Source organism: Bos indicus, chromosome 9, assembly GCF_029378745.1.
Source record: "Bos indicus isolate NIAB-ARS_2022 breed Sahiwal x Tharparkar chromosome 9, NIAB-ARS_B.indTharparkar_mat_pri_1.0, whole genome shotgun sequence".
In the NCBI taxonomy this organism is placed as follows: Eukaryota; Metazoa; Chordata; class Mammalia; order Artiodactyla; family Bovidae; genus Bos; species Bos indicus.
The window spans coordinates 33,003,561-33,027,655 of NC_091768.1; the positions used below are offsets into that span (position 1 = coordinate 33,003,561).

Sequence of the window (24,095 nt, forward strand, 5' to 3'; positions counted from 1 at the left end):
TATAGACAAGACTGTCATCTTTATATATTTCTCTCGCCAATCTGGCTACTTCAGTGCTTATTGGTGCCCAGTTACTAAGTCCTACCTGACTCTTTGTCACTCTGTGGACTGCAGCATGTCAGGCTTCTCTGTCCTCAACTATCTCCTGGAGTCTGCTCAAATTCATGTCCATTGAGTTGGTGATGCTATCTAACTATCTTATCCTCTGTTGCCCCTCTCTCCTTTTGCCTTCAATCTTTCCCAGCATCAGGGTCTTTTCTAATGAGTCATCACGTCAGTGCTCTGGAAGGAAAAAGAAGAGAGTGGGTAGAGGGGACCAGGAGAGGGTGAGTGCTCCATAAGCCTGAGCCAAATTCATTTCATCAGCCTCTCCACCGATAACTGAAGTTAGAACCTAGACTTCCAGAATTTCTGTCTTATGGTATTTAGTGTTCAAACCTAGAGTATTTCTCTTGAAGAACATGGCATGAATTTACGTTTCTGTATTCTTTTTGGAAAAATTCAGACTACACACAGTGATATATTTGAGTGTGCTGTTAGTACTATTAGTAACTTGCTTCATTTTTCACACTCACACAAAGAAATATACAAAAGATTCAACAAATATTTTAATGTCTGTTAAGAATTTGCTAGAATTCATGCAATACTCATCAAACTGTTTCTAGCTGCAAGCTTGCCGTTTATTCAGAACTAGAAGAGGATATAAAAACCTCTCTCAGTGAAAAAGCAAAATGTGCAGAACCAGTCACCAGGAATATCTCTAATGATGCCCAATAGTGGCAAACTTTCTTCTTTTTTCAGGGTCTGTATCCAAAAGGAAGCCGGCACTTCTGGTTCTATTCATGTTTTCATTGCAGATACCCATTCTTTCCCCATCATCATGACTTGAAGAGGAAACTAAGGGATGAAAATGTTTTCTTTTCACCCTCAACATCCTGCTTTTGCCTTGCAATTCTTACCTCCCTCATCACTGAGCAGCTTGTTGATGGGAAAACAAAAAGAAATTGGAGAGGAAAGAACTCAGAAAAACTGGCAGAAGAAAAGGAAGAAGAAATTATTGACTATTTAAAAATCTCATGCTTTATATGGATAACCAACAAGGATCTACTGTATAGCACACAGAACTCTGCTCAGTGTTAGATGACAGCATGAGAGGAGAGGAGTTTGGCAGAGAATGGATACATGTGTATGTACGGCTGAATCCCTTCACTGTTCACCTGAAACTATCATGGCATTCTTAGTTGGCTACACCCCAGCACAAAACGAAAAGTCTGAAAGCTGAAAAAAAATTGTGTGGTTTATATATATTCAGAAGTTAAAAACTGCCAAGGGAAGAATCGTGGATATCTATTGTTTAAGAACTACTGAAAGTGCTTCTGGGCGGAAGCAGGATTCATATAATAATTGATAAAAGAAGCTTATGGAAAAAGTTTGATGACATAAAGTTTTTCTTCAGAAGAAATGTATCTTATTTCACCTTTGTTTTAAAAGTTGGTCACATTTCTAGCTTCTACATCACAAATGCAAGAACTGCATGGTCTTTAGTTGTTCAAATGTGTGTCTTTAGTTGCTAAGTTATGTCCAACTCTGTGACCACATGGACTGTAGCTCACCAGGCTCCTCCGTCCATGGGATTTCCCAGGCAAGCATACTGGAGTGGGTTGCTATTTCCTTCTCCAGGAGATCTTCCCCACCTAGGGATTGAACCTGCGTCTCCTGCACTGGCAGGGAGATTCTTTCCCGCAGAACCACCAGGGAAGAAGCCCTTAGTTGTTCATAGTCTGCTTTTTGTGTGTTTCTGTTTCCTGATTTCAGCTAGTATTACATGGAATTTTAAGAAAAAAGGATACATGAGGAAGAGGCTTCAAATCCATAAGTTTTGGCAGCACTACACTTTCTTAGTCATTTACCTGTGAGATAAGATACACATAGTTCTCTGCCCCTGGTTCTTGGCACAGAGCTCCTCAAACCCTTGCAATTTCCTAAGTGATAAGAGCACTAGTGGCCTTCCCTGGTGGCTCAGTTGGTAACAAATCCTCCCGAAATGCAGGTGACCCTGGTTCGATTCCTTGGTTGGGAAGATCCCCTGGAGAAGGGATAAGCTACCCACTCCAGTATTCTTGGGCTTCCCTGGTGGCTCAGCTGGTAAAGAATCCACCTGCATTGAGGGAGACTTGGGTTTGATCCCTGGGTGGAGGAGGGCATGGTAACCCACTCCAGTATTCTTGCCTGGAGAATCCTAATGGATAGAGGAGCCTGGCGGACTGCAGTCCATGGGGTTGCAAAGAGTTGGACACGACTGAGTGACTAGGCACACATGCAAGAGCACTAGGAACATATTTTGTGCTATTTGGTCTTTGACCCTTGCTCCTGACACAGAGCTCCTATATCCCTTACAATTTCCAGGGAGATAGAAATTTTTTTCTTCTAATGAGTTGACTCTTGGTGGGCTCCTGGATGGACCTGGTCACCAGAAATACCAAGCTATGATTAGAAAGCTGGACTTTTCAGCCCTGCCTTCCCATTTTCCAGAGAGAGGAGAGGGGCTGGAAATGAGGTTAATGATCATGTCTACCTATTGAAGTTTCCATAAAAATTCCAAAAGCATGCAGTTTGGAGAATGCTGGGGTTGGTGAACATGTGACATGGAGGTTCTGAGACAGCTGTGCTAGAAGTCACGTCCCCCTTCCACATACCTTGCCTTACTCACTTCTTCCATCCAAAAATACATCATATCTTTTTGTAGTAAACTAGTAAACATTAAGTAAGCTGTTTTCCTGAGTCCTGTGAGACGCTCTAGTAAATTAACTAAATCCAAGGAGGGTTGGTGGCAACTTCTGACCTATAGCAGGTAGGGCAGAAGCACCAGTAATAACTTCCATCCATCTCTCGACACAACTGTCAGAACTGAGTTATGTTGTAAGACACTCAGCTGGTGCCACAGAACTGCAGGGTGTGGGAAAGCCCCACACATCTGGTGTCAGAAGAACGATAGTGTGAGAGTAAAGGAGAAACACAAGAGGAAGAATACATTTTCCTTTACAGTTCCTAAAGCCCCACCTTGCCCATATAGCCTGTGTTTGGATTTCAGGCATTACTTCAATCAACGGGGATATTTTAAGTGTCTGAGTAGCTTCCCCAAAGTGGTTACAGCTAACTAAGTAAACAGTTATCTAAATTTTATCTAAATTCTCAAATTTGATACAATCTTATTGGAACTAGTTTTTTGAAGTACATTTTTTCTACAGTGCTGTATTAATGAGGCTCTTTATGATAAACGGCAAGATGTTTAAAAATTTTAGAACCATCTGGAATAAAAAAAACAACCTAGTGCCAATAAAAGAAGGGCTAGCTTTAAAACCTATCTACAATACACAATTTTAGGAGGATGGTCTTTGTAGGAATCAATTTTTGGTTTTCTACAAATTTTGTAGGAATCAATTAATCAGATCAGATCAGTCACTCAGTCGTGTTTGACTCTTTGCAACCCCATGAATCGCAGCACGCCAGGCCTCCCTGTCCATCACCAACTCCCGGAGTTCACTCAGACTCACGTCCGTCGAGTCAGTGATGCCATCCAGCCATCTCATCCTCTGTCGTCCTCTTCTCCTCTTGCCCCCAATCCCTCCCAGGATCAGAGTCTTAACCAGGGGCAAATTCAAAACTCCAGCTTGAACTGGAGTAACACTGAAACTTATACTAGAGTCTGTTGCTTCAGAGTCTTTGATCATAGGTTCAATGCAAATTTGATGAAAAGAATTCACTTTAACTCAGAAGTCAAATTCTATAAGACTTTGTAATGACATGGCCCTTAATGCTCTTGAAAGGCTTCTTGCATTTATCACATTGTGTTTACATGTGACAATCATACATTTTATGATTAAAGTGATAAAGAAAGATTGTTAGTTCTTGAGTCTAACCCCTTGCTGTTATGTGGCCTAAGGTGGTATCAAATGAATAGAGTGGCCCTGCAGGATCAGTGATGTCTGTGATGGAAGAATTGAGAAGGCTGTATCTTGTTCAACCCTAACCTGCAGCCCTCCCAGGAGATTAGTCAGGGAGCACCAGGAATGGAGGAGGAAATGTGGCCAAGACAGTGGTTCCCTCGCACATACCACACTTTCCATCCTCTCCTCTTTGCTCTGTTCATCCCCTCTCACATCTTGAGGTGCATAATGAAAGAGATTATTATGTTGCTAGAACATAGCACTGAATCAGCCTATACAAAATTAATGTAATTACTATGTTGATTTCCAGATGTTAGCTTAATGCCGGTCTATTAAAACTTCTAAAGATGAAGCTTAAAACAAACAAACATTCTAAGTAAACACCCAAATGAAGACATGCCAGCAAGTTTAGTGATAATCTGAGGCCGTGGCAGATATCTCTGGATAGGGCATTTTAGAAGTTGATTTTCTTCATCATCAACCATAATGACAGAAAGTTCTCAGGTCCTTTTCAGTCTTTTTCTTCCAAAGTGCCTCTGAATTCCTTGCTGCTTCTAGCCCCTGGCCTCTTTCCCGTCATCCCTCTGCCCGGCCCGCATGCCCATCCTCTCTCGGCACCACGTACAGCCGTATCCTCTTGACCTCACTGCTGTGCAGCACTGGACCTCTCACCCAGGGCTGGTTTCTTATCCAGGGTTTTGAAATTCAAGGGAGAAAACTCTCCTTTTGCTCAAACATGTCTCCCTCCCCTCTTCGTTCCTCCCCTGGACTCCACATGGGTGGGCAGGGTGGGCCATGAAAGTACCCAGCCTGGCTCAGAGAGATGCCTACTCTTCCTAGTTCTAGCCTACAGCACATTCCTGATGCCAGGGGAGCCTCCAATTTCTCACTGATAAACTTTCAGATAATAATTCCTATTTCCTTGGTTTGAAGGAATAAAAGAGGTAATTCACATACATAGTGGCTGGCACATTATAAAGTCTCAATAACATGTATTCACTTTGGGCCTTTTTCTACAGTTAAATTTTTTTTTAAGCTTTTCTGTCTCTACCTGTAACTGTGAAATTATTCTGTTTCTTAGAATGGCTTACTTTTATTTTTTTCCCTGATGAGAGTTTTTGTTAAATCTCTGGGCTCCTAGAAAGCAAGAGTGACAAGAACCTGAAAACTAATTGCAGCTCATCACTTTATAGTCTAGAGCAGGGGATCCCCAGTCTCTGGGATCCAATGCTTGACAGTCTGAGGTGGAGTTGATGCAACAGAAATAAAGTGCACAATAAATGCAATACACCTGAATCATCCCCAAACTGTCCCCCACTCTGGTCCATGGAAAAACTGTCTTCCATGAAACCGTTAGTCCCTGGTGCCAAAAGTTTGGGGACTGCTGGCAGACTGGTTCTGAAAATCTCCAGAGAACACGAATTTACCATTTCCATGAGATTTTGTTGTTGTTGTTATATCAGAATGTTGCAAATTTGTTCTTCAATCTTACTATTTTTAATTATAATCCTTGTACTGGGCTAAAATAATTCTATCCTTTAATAATTCTAAATTATCATTCAAGTCTTCATTAAATTATTTTTAAGTTGAACTGCATAGCTCTCCTTGATATGATCAAATGATACATTCTTCGTATTGACAGTCTCTCAGAAGTAAATTTCTAATTATACACCTCCTCCACTTTCTCATTTTCTGGAGTCCTTTCCTGGATTGAAGCAACTGTTTAGATAATGCATTTGTAGCGTTCAAAATCAATGGCTTCCAAATCATACTGAGGAAATGTAGCTGAGACTCAGTGTCTTAACTTTCATAGCCTGAAGTTTTGTTTGAAATTTTATTCTTTAATTATGTTTACCTATATTGAATTTTATTTATTTATTTTTTATTTTTATTTTATTTTATTTTTAAACTTTATAATATTGTATTAGTATTGCCAAATATCAAAATGAATCTGCCACAGGTATACCTGTACAAACACCAATAACACCAATTTTTGAGAAGTAAATGAAATTAGCTTCTGCAATACTTTAGACAATCTCAAGTTAAACTGGAAGTCAGTTCTAACTTGTTCATTTGTACTCTTCTTCTAAGATGAAATCTAGTCCTGGCCAAATCATTATAAATAAGCAATATTATTCTGGATGATAATCCAAATACGGAAATGTAAAAATACAATGCTGAGATATGATTTGTGGCAAAGTTTCAAAAAAGTATGACGGTTAGGATTACTGTATATAGCTATTCATGTATCTTTATTCATTATTAAGGTATATAATTATCTTCAAACCTATTATGGTTACTTTTCAATGCATATTTTATAGTCAATAGCTACAGCTAATAATAGCGACATTATTGGCTATTTCTGGGCCATAGATAAGAGTATTTATACCAGATTCAATGGTATTATCATATGTCTCTGAAATATACCCTCCAGAGATATACCACAAGGATTTCAACTGCAACTGCTCTTTAATAAGTTTTTCCTGCATCAAGTCTTGAAGGATTTGTTCCATTGCCTTAGCTTTTTAGGTTTAGACAGAACAAGTCACATGACTGTGGTAGCTGTTTTTTCTTTCTTTTCCCCTTTGTTATTACTAGAGTTGTTTGCGTTTACTATTTTTATCTTCCTTTCTCAAAGACATATATTTGTCCGCAATCCCCTTGGATTTCTCAGGGCTAGCAGGTATTAGGGACAGCTTCATCAAGACTGTTTCAGGTTCCAGGGAAGCTGGCTATTTAGATTCACTGAGGGGTATAAGAAATGCTAACAGGAATTCAAGTAGTAAGCAACTGTACTTTTCGGCCTATACATGCATTTCTTACTTCCCGTTGAGTTTACATAATTCATGCTTCTTTGTAATTTATTCATTCATTTTGTTTGCTATATTATCACAAAACAGAACAGTGAGATTTGGGGTTTTGAATTGTCTTATGATGCTGTAAGTGAAAAAAGTTAATCTGGTCATAGCTCATCACTCTTAAAGATACTGGTAAAAGAGAAACGGGTTTGGCATGCTTACCTTGTCTGACAGCTAGTGTGGTGGTATAGACCAAGAAGAGAAGAATGTAATTGAGGAAACTCTGGAAGACTGGCGTATTGGCATGGAAATCTTCTGACAGGTACTTGCTGGTCAAGCTAATTCCACAAATAAGGAGGGATAACACTTGGCCTAGAGCCACAGAGATTAACATCTCCCTGAGAAATAAAGAGAAACATAGTAAAGATCAGCAGAAAAGCCAATAGAACAATCACTTAAATTTTACTGAATACTTATGCCACTTACTAGGCTACATGCAATAAACAGTGATTCTTTTAATTCATCACAGCAATCCTACTGGGAAAGTGCAGTTATCACTGGGGTTGTACAAAGGAAGGGGGCTTCCAGGTGGTGCTAGTGGTGAAGAACCTGCCAGCCAATTCAGGAGACATAAGAGATGCCGGTTGGATCCCTGGGTTGGGAAGACCCTGTGGAAGGGCACATGGCAACCCAGTCCAGTATTCTTACCCTAAGAATCCCATGACAGAAGAGCCTGGTGGGCTACAGTCCATTGGGTTGCAAAGAGTGAGACACATCTAGAGTGACTTAGCATGCATGCAGAGGAAGAAACCAAAGTTTAGAAGGGTTAAGGAGTTTGCTTACAGTCATATAATCAGTGACAAAGTTGGGAGTTGAGATCAAATCTCTCCAAGTGTTCCTGGCTTCTTCCCACTTCCCCTAGAGCTCTAGGGGAAATTAACATTTTCCTTTTGCCACCATGGCATGAACAAATTGTTCAGAAACCTGAGAGAGAACCCAAACACTGACCAGGAGGGACCATATTCCAACCTTGTCCTAAGATTCTCATATCAAAAAGGGGAGACTCTTCTCTTTCATAAACTAAAATCTTGGCTCTAGGAACACTTAGAAGAAAGGGCTATAGAAACCCTTGAAAATCTAGGAGTATCTCCTCTCCATTCCCAGATTTTGAATCTCAGTTTGCTCTAATGAACACTAATAAGCATAGTCTCTGCTCTCCTCTGCTCAAGTCACAGTTGCTGATATATTACAACTCTTATTCATAAAGGAAATTTAGTAACTGAGGTGGTGTAGTAAGAGATTTCAAATTTTATAAATATTTTCCATGGCATTTTTATAGGCACTGACCATAAAGACTTTTGTAGTCGAGATTACTAGCAAGAGTCAAAGAGTTCACTTTGCATAGAAATAAAATGCTCATGTGGTCTCTGTGGTCACATACACCTGTATCCTCTGACACAAGACGAATCCCTGGCTTTAGCAAAGCAGGCTTCTGCTCTCGCCAAGAGTCTCATCTGACTTTCCAGGCTATTTATTTAGAGAAAAAGCAATAGCGAATAAGCAAAGAGTCATATTTCTAAACAAAGAAGCATTAGGCAGAGCATCTGCAGCATTACATATTTCCTTCCCCATGGTGTTTGTGAATCCATCTTTCTGGAAGGGTCCTGGGTAGATACCTTGTTTTGTGTTCCAATAAAACTTTATTTACCAAAACAGGTGGTGAGCAGATGTGACACATGGACCAGAGTTTCCTGACCTGGTACATAGACTCTAGGCCTCAGCTGGGTAGATACCTTGGTGGTATCCTTTAAAAAAAATGGCAAATCCATCACTCATTCCATTTGCTTCCATGAGGAAGAAACATTGTGGCAAGGCATGTGGGCTCATGAAAAAGACTCTCCACAGGTTAGCTTGAAATCTGTTGGTAGAAGCTGCCTTGGTAGATTGGTAGACTGTTCTGTCTCCAAGTACTGACCCTGACTCCTCAATTCAATCTTTATAAAGGAGTCAGAGATATTTTTAGACAGATAAGTTTAAAACGTCAGTCTTCAGTTTAAAATCCTCCCGTATAGATGATACCCCATAGATGGCATCCTATAGAACGCAGTGATCTATAAAGCCTATGTTACACTGTCTAAAGAGGTGGCTGCTAACAGTGCCTCATATCTTTCTACGCTCAAGCTGCTCCTCCCAAAGGGAGGTGGGTTCTATTTTCCTTTTCAGGAAGCTGAGCTTGTCTTGTGACTTACTTTAACCAACAGAAAGTAGAGGGAGAGATGTCAAGTGGCTTCCGGGCCTAAGTCTTAAGAAGCACTGTGGCTTCCATTTTCTGCCCTCCTAGGATACAACTTCCATGTACAGAACCCCAAGTTAGACCACTGAATACTGAGAGGCTGTGAGAAAAGGAAAAGAGAGACCCCGCCAACCATTGCCATCGCAGCTGAAGCACCAGACATGTGCATGAGGATCGTGGATCCTCTGGGCCCAGTGGAGTGGTGCCAACCTACGTCACGTGGAGCAGAGATCAACCTTCCCCAGAGACTGCTGCCCAACTGGAGAACTGTGAGAAATAATCAATGGTGGTGCTTTCAGAGCATGAAGTTTTGGGTGGTTTGTTAAGCAGCAGCAGCAGCTACTGAAACAAGGCCTTCGACGCCCCCTCTGCCCTCTACTTCTAGCACCTTGGAGCCCTGCCTCCAGCTTCCCCCATTTTATTCCCACAGAGCCAGAGCTCCAGCCCTACAGAGCTACTCGCACTTCAACAATGAGTCATGGTCTTCTTCATCAGCATGTCTTCTCACGTGTTATTATTTCCAGAGTGTTCATCCCAGCTTGTCAGTCTGACTCTCATTCATCTTTCAAGATTTGGCCCACATGTTATGTTATCCCCTTTAAGAAGTATTCTCTGCCCTCTCTTTCCCTGGGATGTATCTCCTTTACTTCTGTATCATTGTTCTATAATGACTGTTTTTACTGGGAAGTTGGTACAGTGCTCTTCACTCTGTCTGCAGCTGGGCAATGCCATTCAAAGGAAATAGAAAATGAACACGTCAAAGACAGTAGGTACAACTAGGCAACACCGAATGGTTTTGTTGAAATGAAAGGATGATTTTTTTTTTTAAAGGCAGATGTAAAGAGAAGTACCAGAATCAACTCAAGAGTTTTTAAGCCAGCCTAGGAAGTGTGATATCCATTAACAAAAATCATGATAGGAGTTGCAGGACTTCCTTGATGGTCCAGTGGCTAAGACTCCACTCTCCCAGTGCAGGGGGTCTGGGTTAGATCCCTGGTCAGGGAACTAGATCTCACATGCCACAATGAAGACAGAAGATTCCTCATGCCACAGCTAAGATCTGGTACAGGCAAATAAATACATTTTTAAAAAATGATTTGCAAAAAAATCATGATAAGGAGTTGTCTTTAGTGTAAAGATAATACACATTTTTTGGTATATTGAATTTGAGCTGCCAAATGAACTTCCAAATGATCCGGGAGTATCAGAATTCTGGGATCAGAGTTGAACAGGGAGGTCAACCAGGAGAAACATATGGAAGTTATACATATAAATGTGGTGGCTAAAGCACTAGAAATGGATGCTATTCCCATGGAAGGAAGGAGAGAAAATAGGAAGACCTAGGGAAAATCCTTGGAGAATCCCCAAATTGGGGTTAGGGAAGAAACTAGAGGCATATCATTGGAGTCAGAAGCAGACCAGTGCTCTGTGAGGTGGGATGTGGTGGGGGGCGGGAAGGAGGTTCAGACAGAAGGGATTACGTATACCTATGGTTGACTCATGTTGATATATGGCAGAAACCAATACAATATTGTAAGGCAATTGTCCCCTAGTTAAAAATAAATAAAAAAATAAGTAGTTAGAAGTCTAAAGGGAAGACCATGATACTTCTTGGTGTCAAGGAAACCAAGGGAATAGAGGCTTTTGTGGAAGAAACAGATGTACTACTGAATGTTGCTTAAAGGGCAGGATGAATGAGGACGGATAGGAGATGATTTGAAAGTCACCGTCAGCCTTTGTAAACCACTTTTGAGTGAAGAATACCAGAGCAACAGGGGTATCATGGAAAAGAAGGGAATGGAGAACTTCACAGAAGCACTACTGGTAAAGACCTGCCTGCCAATGCAGGAGACATAAGAAACACAGGTTTGATCACTGGGTCAGGAAGATCCCCTGGAGGAGGGTATGGCAACCCACTCCAGTATTCTTGCCTGGAGAATCCCATAGACAGAGGAGCCTTGAGGGCTATAGTCCATAGGGTTGCAAAGGGTCAGACACGACTGAAGCGACTTAGCGCGCGCACACACACACACACACACACAGAGTTAGCGGTACTAACTGGACAGGAAGTGATGAGAAACAAAGGTGCTAACATTGAAGAATTTTAAAGGATTCAAAGAATTATTTGCAGAAGTTTGATCTAGTCACCACATAACATAAAATAACAGTTAAAATAATAATGTTTAAAATTATTAAAAAATAATTTAGAGTGGATTCATGATTATCCTCCTCATTGGGTCATTCTTATTTGCATAATAACTTACATCCTTAATATGAGCTGCAGGGGAGAGCTACAACTCATATACCAGGGAGTGGGTACTGGTGCTGCGTGTGTCTGCGAGAGGATGCTGGGTATGGAGTGTGTCTCCTTGGGAAAAGAAGGTCAACAACTACTGCGAGGACATGGTCATTCCTACACGTGCTTAAGTTACAACCATGATATTTGAAACCTTGGCAATATCTTGAACAAAATCAGGCCATAAAAAGTGACAGATTAATTACATAAGAGAATAAGATTTTAGACCTTCTAATGTGTATGTGCCAATACACTATAAAACAGCCTTCCCATGTCATGCTCTATATATGCAAAGATGAATAAGCATAGTCCTTGTCACTGGGGAACTACTAAACCAAGATTTTGGAGCTTAGTCCTCAAGTAACTTACTATAAAATAGATGAAACAGAAATAATAATTCATATTTAATAAGTCCTTACTACATGCCAAGTCCTAGGCTTGGCATTTATACATACTGTTTCATTTAATCCTCACAAGAACCTTATAAGGCAGATATTGTCATGGTTCCATTTTATAGATAAGTAAACTGATGCATACAGAGGTAAGTAGCCAGCCCAAGGTCACAGAGTTAGCAGTGGGAGAATCTGGATGGAAACTAAGTCGTATGATTCCAAATCCCAACTTCCTAACAACTATGCCACGCCACCATTACGCTGCCCCCAAAATACTCTATGCCCTCACAAAGGGCACAGAGCACAGTGCTAAACCTGGGTGGCTGGCTTCCAGAAATATTCTGGGGAAGGTGAAGATAAAATAAGTCAGCCGAACTGACTGATGAAAGCTCTTCCACCAAAACATCTGTAATGTGCGCCTTTCAACAGAGGTCAACACAAGCCTATCCTTGTTTCCTCAGCCAAACAAAACAGCAAATCTACTGTATTCAATTTCTGCTTTTAATTAGTGGCCATGCTGTTCAGGTGCTGCAGGTATGATTTGATAAAAATGCAAATTATGGTTTTGTCCATCATGCTAATCAACATGACTTGTAAAACAAGAAGGAAAGGAAGGGACCTTTCATCAGATCAGTTCACCAATCCCTCTCCACGTGAAGGGAGCTCGATACCGTCACTACTGCCGTCTGCAAAATCCATACTAAGTTACTAGAGACCCAAAGCAAAATAAATAGGCAAAGAAATAAGAATACAAGTAAACGCAGATGCTGACACTCTGCGAATTCCAATGCCCACCCCCTCCACTGCCCCCATCGTCTTCCTCTCATGAAATTCTCTTCTGTTCTTTTTTTTAGCACAGAATGAATACTTCTGGGGATTTGTTTCTCAGAATGTCTTCTTACCACTCTCTGTGATTTAGGATCTTTTCTCTTCATCTACTGTCACCTTATCCCTTCTAACAATTTTCTCCCTGTACTAACCACTAGAGGAGATACGTGGTCCCTTCACCTAACCCCTCATAATCTTAAGGCACCATCTTCTCCAGAAAGCCTCCCCTTGGCCGCCCCTTGCTCACTAAGGCTGAGTTAAGGGTCCTCATCTGTATATTCCTATCTCTACTTGTGCTTCCCATACTGTATTAACTCATGAGCTCCTTAAAAAAAGGGAGTGCATTCTAATCATTTCTATATTCCCGGCTGCCCTGAGGACTGCTGAAAGGGAAGGAGATGTTGTTTAGTCACTCAGTCATGTCCAGCTCTTTTGTGATCCCATGGACTGTAGCCCATCAGGCTCCTCTATGCCTGGGGTTTTCCAGGTACGAGTACTGGAATGGGTTGCCATTTCCTTCTCCAGGGGATCTTCCTGACCCAGGGATCGAATCCACATCTCCTGCTTTGGCAGGTGGATTCTTTACCATTGAGCCACCTAGGGAAGCCCCAGGAAGGAGATAGATACTCAATAAATACAGAAGAATGAATGAACAAATTCACAAGTGAACAAATATCTATAAATGAAAAGGATCAGAAGATGATAGCTGCTTATCTTATCTTGAAAAACTATTAGCTCCAAAAGACAAAAACACCTCATTTTTACTGTATTCCATCTGCCAGTTAGTGAGATTAATAAACTCTTCTCTGCACAAGCCTGGTAAGGTGCTATCTTGCAAAAATAATGCTAAATATGGTGCGGGGTGGAATTTTGCACTGGGAGTTGTTGGTTATTCATGTAGTTTATAGAATAGCACACCAGATGCATTCTAACATAGAATATAGAGTTCCTATAATTTTAGCAGCAGAAATGGAGAAGAGATTATGATACACATTTTCTCTTCTTTGTTTATGCATTTAAAAGGACATCCTCTCCACTTTAAATTCAGAATGACTAGACAATGAAAAATGCATGAGTCTCAGGAAAAACAGTGCTGTTGGAAGCTGAATACCTGTTATAATAGAGCTTGTACTCATAAAGACTGACATAAACCATTACCAACAGCACTCTGTTCTGTTCAAGAAATAGACATTAGAATCTTGTGAATAAACCTGTGTTTTACAAAGTCGATATTCAAAATAATAAGATTTAAAATAAATAATACGTTGAATCTCATTTTCTTCCCTTAGAAGAATACATTAAAGAATACATTCCTTTAAAAAGGTATGAAAAATTTCAACACAGAGTTACATAAACATATTGCTTTGTAATTCTTTGGCATGAGAATGAAACAATTATGTCATCATCTTGAACGCGAGCACATCAATCTTTACGTAGAGATATCATCATTCTGTTAACTATTCTCAGGCAAATCATGTAAGATCTGAGTCAGCATATGAATTCAGATATACAAACATAAGAACACTTACACTGCCTTGATGAAACACAATACCATTTGACCATGGGAAGAATGTGTTCTACTATGTTCTTTGACAAGATTCCTGTTTTCAGAAGTTAGGACATTCACTTCTTGAAGCTCTTTGCTGAAAGGATTTATTCCTTTTGAGTATTAATTAGACTTTGATGTAAGGAGATTTTTAGGCAGGAATCAAATACACATCTCCAGAGAATAACATTAACTGGTGTTTCTTTGACTCAGATTCTGCATTTGTGGAATTTAACCTATTCTCTGGTTCTGTCATGTCAGTTTTGTTTTGTTTTTACTTTTTATTTTTATTTATTTATTTTTTTATATTTTATTTTATTTTTTAACTTTACAATATTGTATTGGTTTTGCCATATATCAAAATGAATCCACCACAGGTATACATGTGAATCAAGATTGCAGGGAGAAATATCAGTAACCTCAGATATGCAGATGACACCACCCTTATGGCAGAAAGCGAAGAACTAAAGAGCCTTTTGATGAAAGTGAAAGAGGAGAGTGAAAAAGCTGGCTTAAAACTCAACATTCAAAAAACTAAGATCATGGCATCTGGTCCCATCATTTCATGGCAAATAGATGGGGAAACAATGGAAACAGTGACAGACTTTATTTTCTTGGGCTCCAAAATCACTGCAGATGGTGATTGCAGCCATGAAATTAAAAGACGCTTGCTCCTTGGAAGAAAAGCTATGAAAAACCTAGACAGCATATTAAAAAGCAGAGATGCTACTTTGCCGACAAAGGTCTGTATAGTTAAAGTTATGTTTTTTTCCAGTAGTCATGTATGGATGTGAGAGTTGGACCATAAAGAAAGCTGAGCACCAAAGAATTGATGCTTTTGATCTGTGGTGTTGGAGAAGACTCTTGAGAGTCCCTTGGACTGCAAGAAGGTCCAACCAGTCCATGCTAAGGGAGATCAGTCCTGAATATTAATTGGAAAGACTGATGCTGAAGCTGAAGTTCCAATATTTTGGCCACCTGATGTTAAGAACTGACTCATTGGAAAGACACTGATTCTGGGAAAGATCGAAGGCAAGAGAAGGGGACAACAGAGGATGAGATGGTTGGATGGTATCACCAACTCAATGGACATGAGTCTGAGTAAGCTCCAGGAATTGGTGATAGACAGGGAGGCCTGGCGTGCTGCAGTCCATGGGGTCACAAAGAGTTGGATATGACTGAGCAACTGAACTGAACTGAAGTAAACCATAAGGAATCCCTCATATCCCTCAAAGATCCCACGATCTTTCACTGACTCCGTGAGGTAGGAAGTATAGGAGACATTCGAAGCTCTAGTGTGAGAGGATGAGTCAGAGACGTGCATGTGTATTAGACGTTGTATGTCTAGAGAAGTGTGTAGAAGAGTGAAAAGCACAAAACAGGAAATTGAAGCCCCTGGCTCTTGAATTCCACTGATTAAGATCCATGATCTCGTGCATCTCCAACTCAGAGCTTGGATTCCTTTGTGCAAAGTAGGAGTATTTTAACTGATGAGTGTGTGATATGACATGCATGTGTGTGCTTGTGGGCGTGCCAAGTCTCCTTAGCTGTGATCGACTCTTTGTGACCCCGTGGACTGTAGGCTGCCAGCCTCCTCTGTCTGTGGGATTCACCAGGCAAGAATACTAGAGTGAGTTGCCATGCCCTTCTCTAGGGGATCTTCCTGACCCAGGGGCTGAATCCGTATCCCTTATATCTCTTGCTTCGGCAGGTAGGTTCTTTTTTTACTAGTGTCACCTGGGAAGCCCTGAGACACTTATGTCCTCCTTCAGATCCTCTTGGTCTCATTATGTCCAAGATCTCTCTCACTACCCTAGCTTCAGTGGTGGCTGCCATGAAAGGCTATGAATAAACTGCAACCAACACTATTTCTGTGTGTCTTGCACCTCCTACCCTGGAGATTCCTGGTTGATGTTGAGGGCCAGACCTTGTAGGGACCAATTTTGTACCCACTCACCAGGGACTGGGAGGTGCCAGGGAATGACTGCACTTGAGCAATAGAAAACGAAACCACAGTGCTTTGTGATAACCTTGAGAGGTGGGACGGGATAAGAGGTGGGACGGAGGTTTAAGAGGGAGGGGTCATAAGTATACCTATGGCTGATTCAAGTTGATGTATGGCAGAGACTAACACAATATTGTAAAGCAATTATCCTTCAATTAAAAATAAAAAATTTAAAAAATATCCTGAAAATTAAAGCAGACAAATAGATTCTCCTTTCTCCTTCCCTCCTCCCAGGCAGACCATCCCTAGCAGCAGTCACTTCCACAAGTTCTCTGAAGATGTCCTGGCTGACAAGGTGCTCTGTTAGGGACTCAGTGCCCCAGTACTGCCTGTCTCTCCTTCCCCTCCTCACTCCTGCTCCCTGGATTGCAGTCCTTAATAAAGTAACAGCACTTAAACCTCTGCTTTCTGGGGAACTCAGACTAAGATAATGAACTTTACATTTCCTTCGACTCTGTAATTGTGACTTACTTGCAGAAGACGCTGATGTGTATGGAATTCGTATCTTCGATCTTAAAGTCTATTCCTTTCGTGTATTTGATTAAACGCTTTGGTAGCTGAGTTACCAGCCATGTTTACTTGTTTATTATGCACACACTCTGCGGGTTTGGGGATTAGCTGCAGAGAAACAGATGAGTCAATAGCATTTGTCAAGGGCCTGCTGGGTACAGGTTATGAGAAAGGAATGTCTGGTCCCTGCCTCCAAAAGGCATAGAGGGGCATGGAGCATAAACAAATGAAACTATCTGAATAGAGAACATAAAAATACCTATGGACTCCAGTAAGTCTATATAAAACTGCTACAAGTTATTGCAAATAATTTGTCTTTAAAATTGGGCAAAGCAAATATGGAAAAAGTTTCAAGAAGAGCATAGTTTTGAGACTTTTTCTGGGGGGTGTTGTTTTAAATAATGGAAGAGGGGTACTTTTGGTATTTTGAACTTGGCACGCTATCTCAGAAAAAAAGAACACTGCTGTTTCAGAAGCTGCTACATCAAATCACTAGGCTGGCTGGTAAGAATTCTGATAATAGAGATGGATCGAGAGAAGTAAGAAACAGAGGAACCTAAAGTGTAGAGCAGAGTTTTAATTCAGTAAGAATTGTTCTCTGGAATTTCTAAGCAAGGAATGTGAAGCAAGCTCCTGTCATAACATTCGCAAATTTTTCTGCTCATTCCATTCAGTTCAGTTCAGTTGCTCAGTCATGTCCAACTCTTTGCGACCCAATGAATCGCAGCACGCCAGGCCTCCCTGTCCATCACCAACTCCCGGAGTTCACTCAAACTCACGTCAGTGATACCATCCAGCCATCTCATCCTCTGTTGTCCCCTTCTCCTCCTGCCCCCAATCCCTCCCAGCATCAGAGTCTTTTCCAATGAGTCAACTCTTTGCATGAGGTGGCCAAAGTACTGGAGCTTCAGCTTTAGCATCATTCGTTCCAAAGAAATCCCAGGGCTGATCTCCTTCAGAATGGACTGGTTGGATCTCCTTGCAGTCCAAGGGACTCTCAAGAGTCTTCTCCAACATCACAGTTCAAAAGCATCAATTCTTCGGTGCTCAACCTTCTTCACAGTCCAACTCTCACATCCATACATGACCACTGGAAAAACCATAGCCTGGACTAGATGGACCTTTGTTGGCAAAGTAATGTCTCTGCTTTTGAATATGCTATCTAGGTTGGTCATAACTTTTCTTCCAAGGAGCAAGCGTCTTTTAATTTCATGGCTACAGTCACCATCTGCAGTGATAGCTCATTCCATTAGTCAGAACCAAATCCTGTTTATATTACAGTGGGAAAGTTTCAATAAGGAGAACGATTGGAAAGCCAGATGCTTCTGTAAGTTTGGCACTCTGAAACTCCATAGTTCCATGGTACATTCACCCCTGACCCAGTGTGATAGACCTATCTCTATTTTCATCTCAACACTGCAAAGCTGCAGGCTTTTAATTTTTTCTTCTCTTCAGCAGAGCTTTTTATGCATCTCTCAATACAGCTCAGTTGGTAAAGAAGCCACCTGCAATGCAGGAGACCCTAGTTTGATTTCTGGGTCAGGAAGATCCACTAGAGAAGGGATAGGCTACCCATTCCAGTATTCTTGGGCTTCCCTGGTGGCTCAACTGGTAAAGAATACGCCTGCAATGCAGGAAACCTGGTTTTAATCTCTGGGTTGGGAAGACCCTGGAGAAGGGAAAGGCTACCCAGTTCAGTATTCTGGCTTGGAGAATTCCACGGACTACAGTCCATGAGGTTGCTTGAACATGACAGAGAAACTTTCACTTTCACTTTCAACATAATTTGCAGACTGTGCTTTAGTCTGTTACCATCTTGTTCTTCTGGTGTAATACAGCCATCCTTACAGTGATAAAAAGAAGAGGAATTTCTCCAGGAGTATAAGGATTTTGATCATTCATTAATAAGTAAGAAATACCAATTGAGGTGGATTAAATAATTATTATTACATTTAATGGCATTTTAAAAATGATGGGGCATATGACACTTATCTTCCTTTCCTCCCCTTAAATTTGGAAAGGTTATTTTCATGTTATGGTTGCTTAATTTTTTAATTGCTTGCCAGCAATGTGTCAGGTAATATCTTAAGGCACACTGTATACTGAGAGCAAAGCCCATTCTTAATAAAAGTAGAAGAAATGCATATTTTTATTGTCTTGTTGACAATCACAAATTGTAGCTAATATTTTTGTTACATGTGATTCATTTCACTGTGTTTATTTTAGTTTGCCACATAGCTGATGGAGAAAGGTCAAATTAAGAATAAGAGAAATTTCAATTGAGCACCATTTTTGGTTATTTATGATACACTGTGGTATTAGCTCTGACTCTCAAATTTTGTGTGGGGAATCATTTGTAAGTCAACAATCCTCTTTGGGAAGCTTTGTTCCTGAGATAATGCAACTGCTAAATCCTTTAACCAGACTCACATTAACTGGGTGAAGTCAGGGACTACCATGAACCCCATCTGTCAGAAGAACATTCACTCCTCTGTTAAAGAATCTGCTGCTTCTGCTGCTAAGTCACTTCAGTCGTGTCCGACTCTGTGTGACCCCATAGACAGAAGCCCACCAGGCTCCCCTGTCCCTGGGATTCTCCAGGCAAGAACACTGGAGTGGGTTGCCATCCTTCTCCAAGGCATGAAAGTGAAAAGTGAAAGTGAAGTCGCTCAGTCATGTCCAACCCTCAGCAACCTCATGGACTGCAGCCTTCCAGGCTCCTCCGTCCATGGGATTTTCCAGGCAGGAGTACTGGAGTGGGGTGCCACTGCCCTCTCCAGTCAAAGAATCTAATATACCTTAAACCTTAAGGTGACCTTAAAAGCATCAACCGTCCAAAGAAGCCAGCGATGAGAGACCACAATTTGCACGATTCCACTCATACAACTTGTCTAGAATTGGAGAATCTACAGACAGGTAGCAGATTACTTGTTGTCAAGGGTTGGGAGGATGGGGAGATGGGAAGGCAATAATTAAAGGGTAGGGGGATTCTTTTCAAGATGATGAAATGTTCTAAAATTGACTATGGTGTTAGTCACACATAACTGTCTACAAAATATTAATATTCTAAAAAAATTGAATTGTACACTTTAAACAGATAAATTGTAGGCTATGTGCATTATATCTCAATAAAGCTGTTACTAAAAAGAATGAAAGAGAAAAAAGGAAGAGAGGAGGAAATAAAACAGATAAGGAAAAAGAGATAAAGGAAAGAAAAATAAAATTATACAGCAGATAAAAAATGAAGCTGCAACCATCTAATCTACAAATTGAGAAACTGTACCAGGGTCAATTTGAATGTTAAAAATTAGTCAAGTTTAATTATCTTCCCCCCCACCAAATATAAAGTAATGATGATATATTCTTCCTGGGTTCCAGGGGATCAATTTATATTTTCTTTTAGATGTGTATTCTCACTTTGGAGACAATGGACTTAAAAGATGTTTTTAATCCTTAGCTTTTAAGGTAAACACGTTTGTCATCTTCCTTTGGAGAACTTGTATGGTGTCATAAAATATACGAAAAAAGTATATGTTTTGAAATGCAAAGTGTGCCTTAAAAGTATGTGCTTTTTAATATCATATAAAAAAGTTTATGTTTTGAAATGAATTTGGATCTTGGCTCTACACTAACCAGCTGGGACTCGCAAGAGTACTGGAGAGGGGTGCCATTGCCTTCTCCCTATAAAATAGGGATAATATTAATAATACATATCTCTCAGGACTATCATGAGGACTACACGAGACAGTTGACATAAACTGCTTTCTATAGTACCTGGCTCATAAGAAATACTCAGAATAATAGCTCTTATTACATTTTAGCACACGTTGTAAGCACCAAATGTTCTTATTGATTACTTAAATCTATATGATTGCATTATGATACATTGAGAAAAAAAGTAGAGAAAGTATTGCTAACATGCATCCCAGATTTATTTTTTCAAGTTCTGACTAATTTATTCCTAAATAGAGAAATTTTAAAGGATTACTGCTCTGCAGAAATTGGGGAAGGAGAGAAAACAAACAAGAAGAAACAGAAGGAAAAAAAAAGAACAAAAAATAATGAGGACTATTTAAGGAGTTTCACCTGACATGCGTACTATGAAACTAACAGATCTTAGTTTTAAACAGAAATTTCTCACTTGAATTCTTACACTTCCTAACATCTTGGAGAGTAAGAAATAAATCTCTACATTTTTAGGCTAACTGTGTTGATGTCTTCTTTCTTAAAGGACTTTGACATTTTTCATTACAAAATGCTTTTAACTTCACATTTTGAATTATGTTATGAACCCTGAGGCCAAATGGCAAACATTTAACTTTAAAAATCTATTGAATAAATAAAAACAAAGAAAGTACGCAAGTGGACTGGTGACTCACTTTCTTTAAAAATAAAGACCCATGTCAAACTCCGTTATTTTATCACATATTTACCAAATTTGTATGCATGAAGTGTAGTGTATTTGAAGGAGAGTAAATTGGGAAAATTAGATTCCACTAAGTGCTGAACTTCTTCACATACAATTAAAACCTGCTTGAAAAATGTATAATCAACTGAGATAATCAATTATGCCTTTTACTTGGAAGAACTTGCAGGGAACTCAGGATAAATAAATAGGGAAGCCATGCCTCATTTTAGAAGACAAATATATCTGGCTTTTGCTTTCAAATCATAAAAGGATTCTCTAAGTGGAGACTGGCTGACATTTTCCCACCTCATTCTTTGCATCAAAAGATGACTTCAATTGTCCCATCACAAGGGATGCAGTAATGCAGTAATTTTTTCTCAGTACTCCTGACATACTACCTGGAAAAACAACTAAAAACTACATCAAAATCCAATGTTTGCAACATGGGCTGGACAAAATTCATTCTAGAGGAAAAGGTCTTCTGCAAGAATGAACACTGGCTTGTAACCATAATTAAATATTACTTATTTAAGAAATCTGACCTGTTGAAGTTTCTACTGTAGGGATGATTCTAATAAAAAAAAATATCATTGCCACTTCTGCTTCAGGGTTAAAGAGGAAATGGCAATTAGAAGATCAGAAGGAAGGGATGTCCACAAATGGGAAATACCAAAAGGTGCTCAGCTGCCATTAAGATGGAAGAGGACAGAAGGACAGACCTGCGTGAGAGGTAGTGCAGGGACCTCCTGAGACCAGGCAATCGAAGGAGGATTTTTAAATTTTTAAGACTTGAGGTAGGAGTGGGGCTGGTGGGAAAAGAGAAAATAATAATATTAAATTGAGGAATTTGGTCAAAGACAAGTTCGAGCTAAGTCACTTCAGTGATGTCTGACTCTTTGCAACCCTATGGACTCTAGCACACCAGGCTCCTCCATCCATGGGATTCTTCAGGCAAGAATACTGGAGTGGGTTATCTTTTCCTCCTCCAGGGGATCTTCCTGACCCAGGGATTGAACCCTTGCCTTTTATGTCTTCAGCATCGGCAGGCAGATTCTCTACTACTCGTGACCCCTGGCAAAGCCATTCAAAGATAACTCAGGATGGTTCGTGAGGTACAGAATACTTCAACTTTTTCAAGGTACCAAGACTAAGCATTGTGGTAAACACATCAGGCCAAACAGAAATATCAGGCAGATTACAAGCCAATGGTGCCATATTGGTTTTGTTCTGAGTGTTTCTATTCTCACTAAATTCATGTTCTATATAACAGAGATCAGTTTATTCTTGTAAGTGGAGTAGTTGCGGAAGTGATGACTGAAAACCAGTCTCTGGCCCTCAAGGCGTGTTCTTTAAGAACAAGGAGGAAAAGAAAAATGAAGGGCCACTTAGGTAAACATAAACTGTACACTCACCATTCTCCTCCTTGAGCTCACTGAGAAATGCTGCTGAAGTCACGAGGTGTGCTCTGAGACAACCGACTTCATGAAATCCAGTCTCCAGAGTAGGAAGGGGTAGGGCGAGGTCCCTTCCTAACCTTCACCGTGGCTTCAATCATGTCTGGCCCTTTTACAATGAGGACTTCTGGGGAAAGAGTCGTTCACTATCTCCAACAGAAACCATTTACAAACCACCTTTCCTTCCTTTTCAAGATTAGGGTAAATCCAAGCATTCTCAGATCTTTCACACATTTCCCCTAGCTCACCTGTGTCAGCTAGTAAAGCCTGCAGTGATGATTCTAAAGAGTCCAAGGAACAGAGCGCATCCTATGAGTGAGTATGCAGCAAAATGCCAAAGGAGACAATGCTAAGACACTGTCTTTCCAATTTTTTTAAAAAAGGGAATGCCTTCATTTATTTTTTTTTTTTAAGTTCCACTAACAGGGAAATTATGTAAAACTTCAAGAGCTAAAAACAAACATTCCAATTTTAATTCTAACTTTTTTTTGCTATAGGTGTATTTCCTACTCCTCCCTGCCCCCTGCCCCTGCCGTTTCTTCCAGCCTAACTTCTTAAAAGCACCTAATGCTCCTTAGATAAAAGCTTCTGGATTCCAAGGAACAGTGAAGGCTTGGAAAATATACATCCTGGTAGCCCAATGTGTTTGGATATGCATGACAGCCTGAGACACATAGATAGAGAGACAGATATGATATACATATATTCATGATAAATCGCCACAGTCGTGTCCAACTCTTCGACCCTATGGACTGTAGCCTGCCAGGCTCCCCTGTCCATGGGGTTTCCCAGGCAAGAATACTGGAGTGGGTTGCCATTTCCTCCTCTAGAGGATCATCCCTGACCCAGGGATCAAACTTGCATTTATTATGTCTCCTTCATCGGCAGGCGGATTCTTTGCCGCTAGCGCCACCTGGGACAAATGTGTGTGTATCTGTGTGTGTATATATTTGTCCACTGAGGCCTCTTAGGTTGTTTCCATATTGTGGCTATCATGAATAATGCTGTAATGAACATGGGAGTGCAGATATATCTTTGAGATACTGATTTCATTCCTTCTGAATACATACTCAGTGTGGGATTGCTGGATCATATTGTAGTTCTATTTTTAATTTCTTGAGGAGCCTCCATATTGTCATATGGTTTTCCAAAATGAAGGTACCGAGTACATTCCTATCAACAGTGTATAAGAGTTCCCTTTTCTCTACATCCTTGCCAACACTTGTAATCTCTTATCTTTTTGATAATACACATTCAAATGAGGTGCTAGCTACCTCATTATGCTTTGATTTGCATTTCCTCCGCGATTAATAATGGTGAGCATGTTTTCACATGCCTACTGACCATTTGCATGTCTTCTTCAGAAAAGTGTCTATCCCGTTCTTTTGGACAGTGTTTTAAAATTGGTTTCACTTTTGTTTACTATTGAGTTATATGACTTCCTTATATATTTTGGCTATTAACCCCTTTTACCAGATACATGATTTGCAAATGTTTCCTCCCATTCTGAAGGTTGCATTTTTCATTTTGTTGACTGTTTCCTGTGTTGTGCAGAAGCTTTTTAGTGTGATGTAGTCCCTCTTGTTTATTTTTGCTTCTGTTGCCTGTGCTTTTGGAT

At 40.3% G+C, this 24,095-nt stretch overlaps 1 protein-coding gene across 1 annotated transcript in view; it reads right to left on the reverse strand.

Annotated features, from left to right (window-relative positions):
* SLC35F1 (solute carrier family 35 member F1) overlaps positions 1-24,095 on the reverse strand; it is a 423,273-nt gene that overhangs the window by 159,817 nt on the left and 239,361 nt on the right. The window contains exon 2 of the mRNA XM_070795916.1: positions 6,968-7,143. Within this exon, the coding sequence (XP_070652017.1) occupies positions 6,968-7,143 (176 nt within the window). The remainder of the gene's footprint in view (positions 1-6,967; positions 7,144-24,095) is intronic.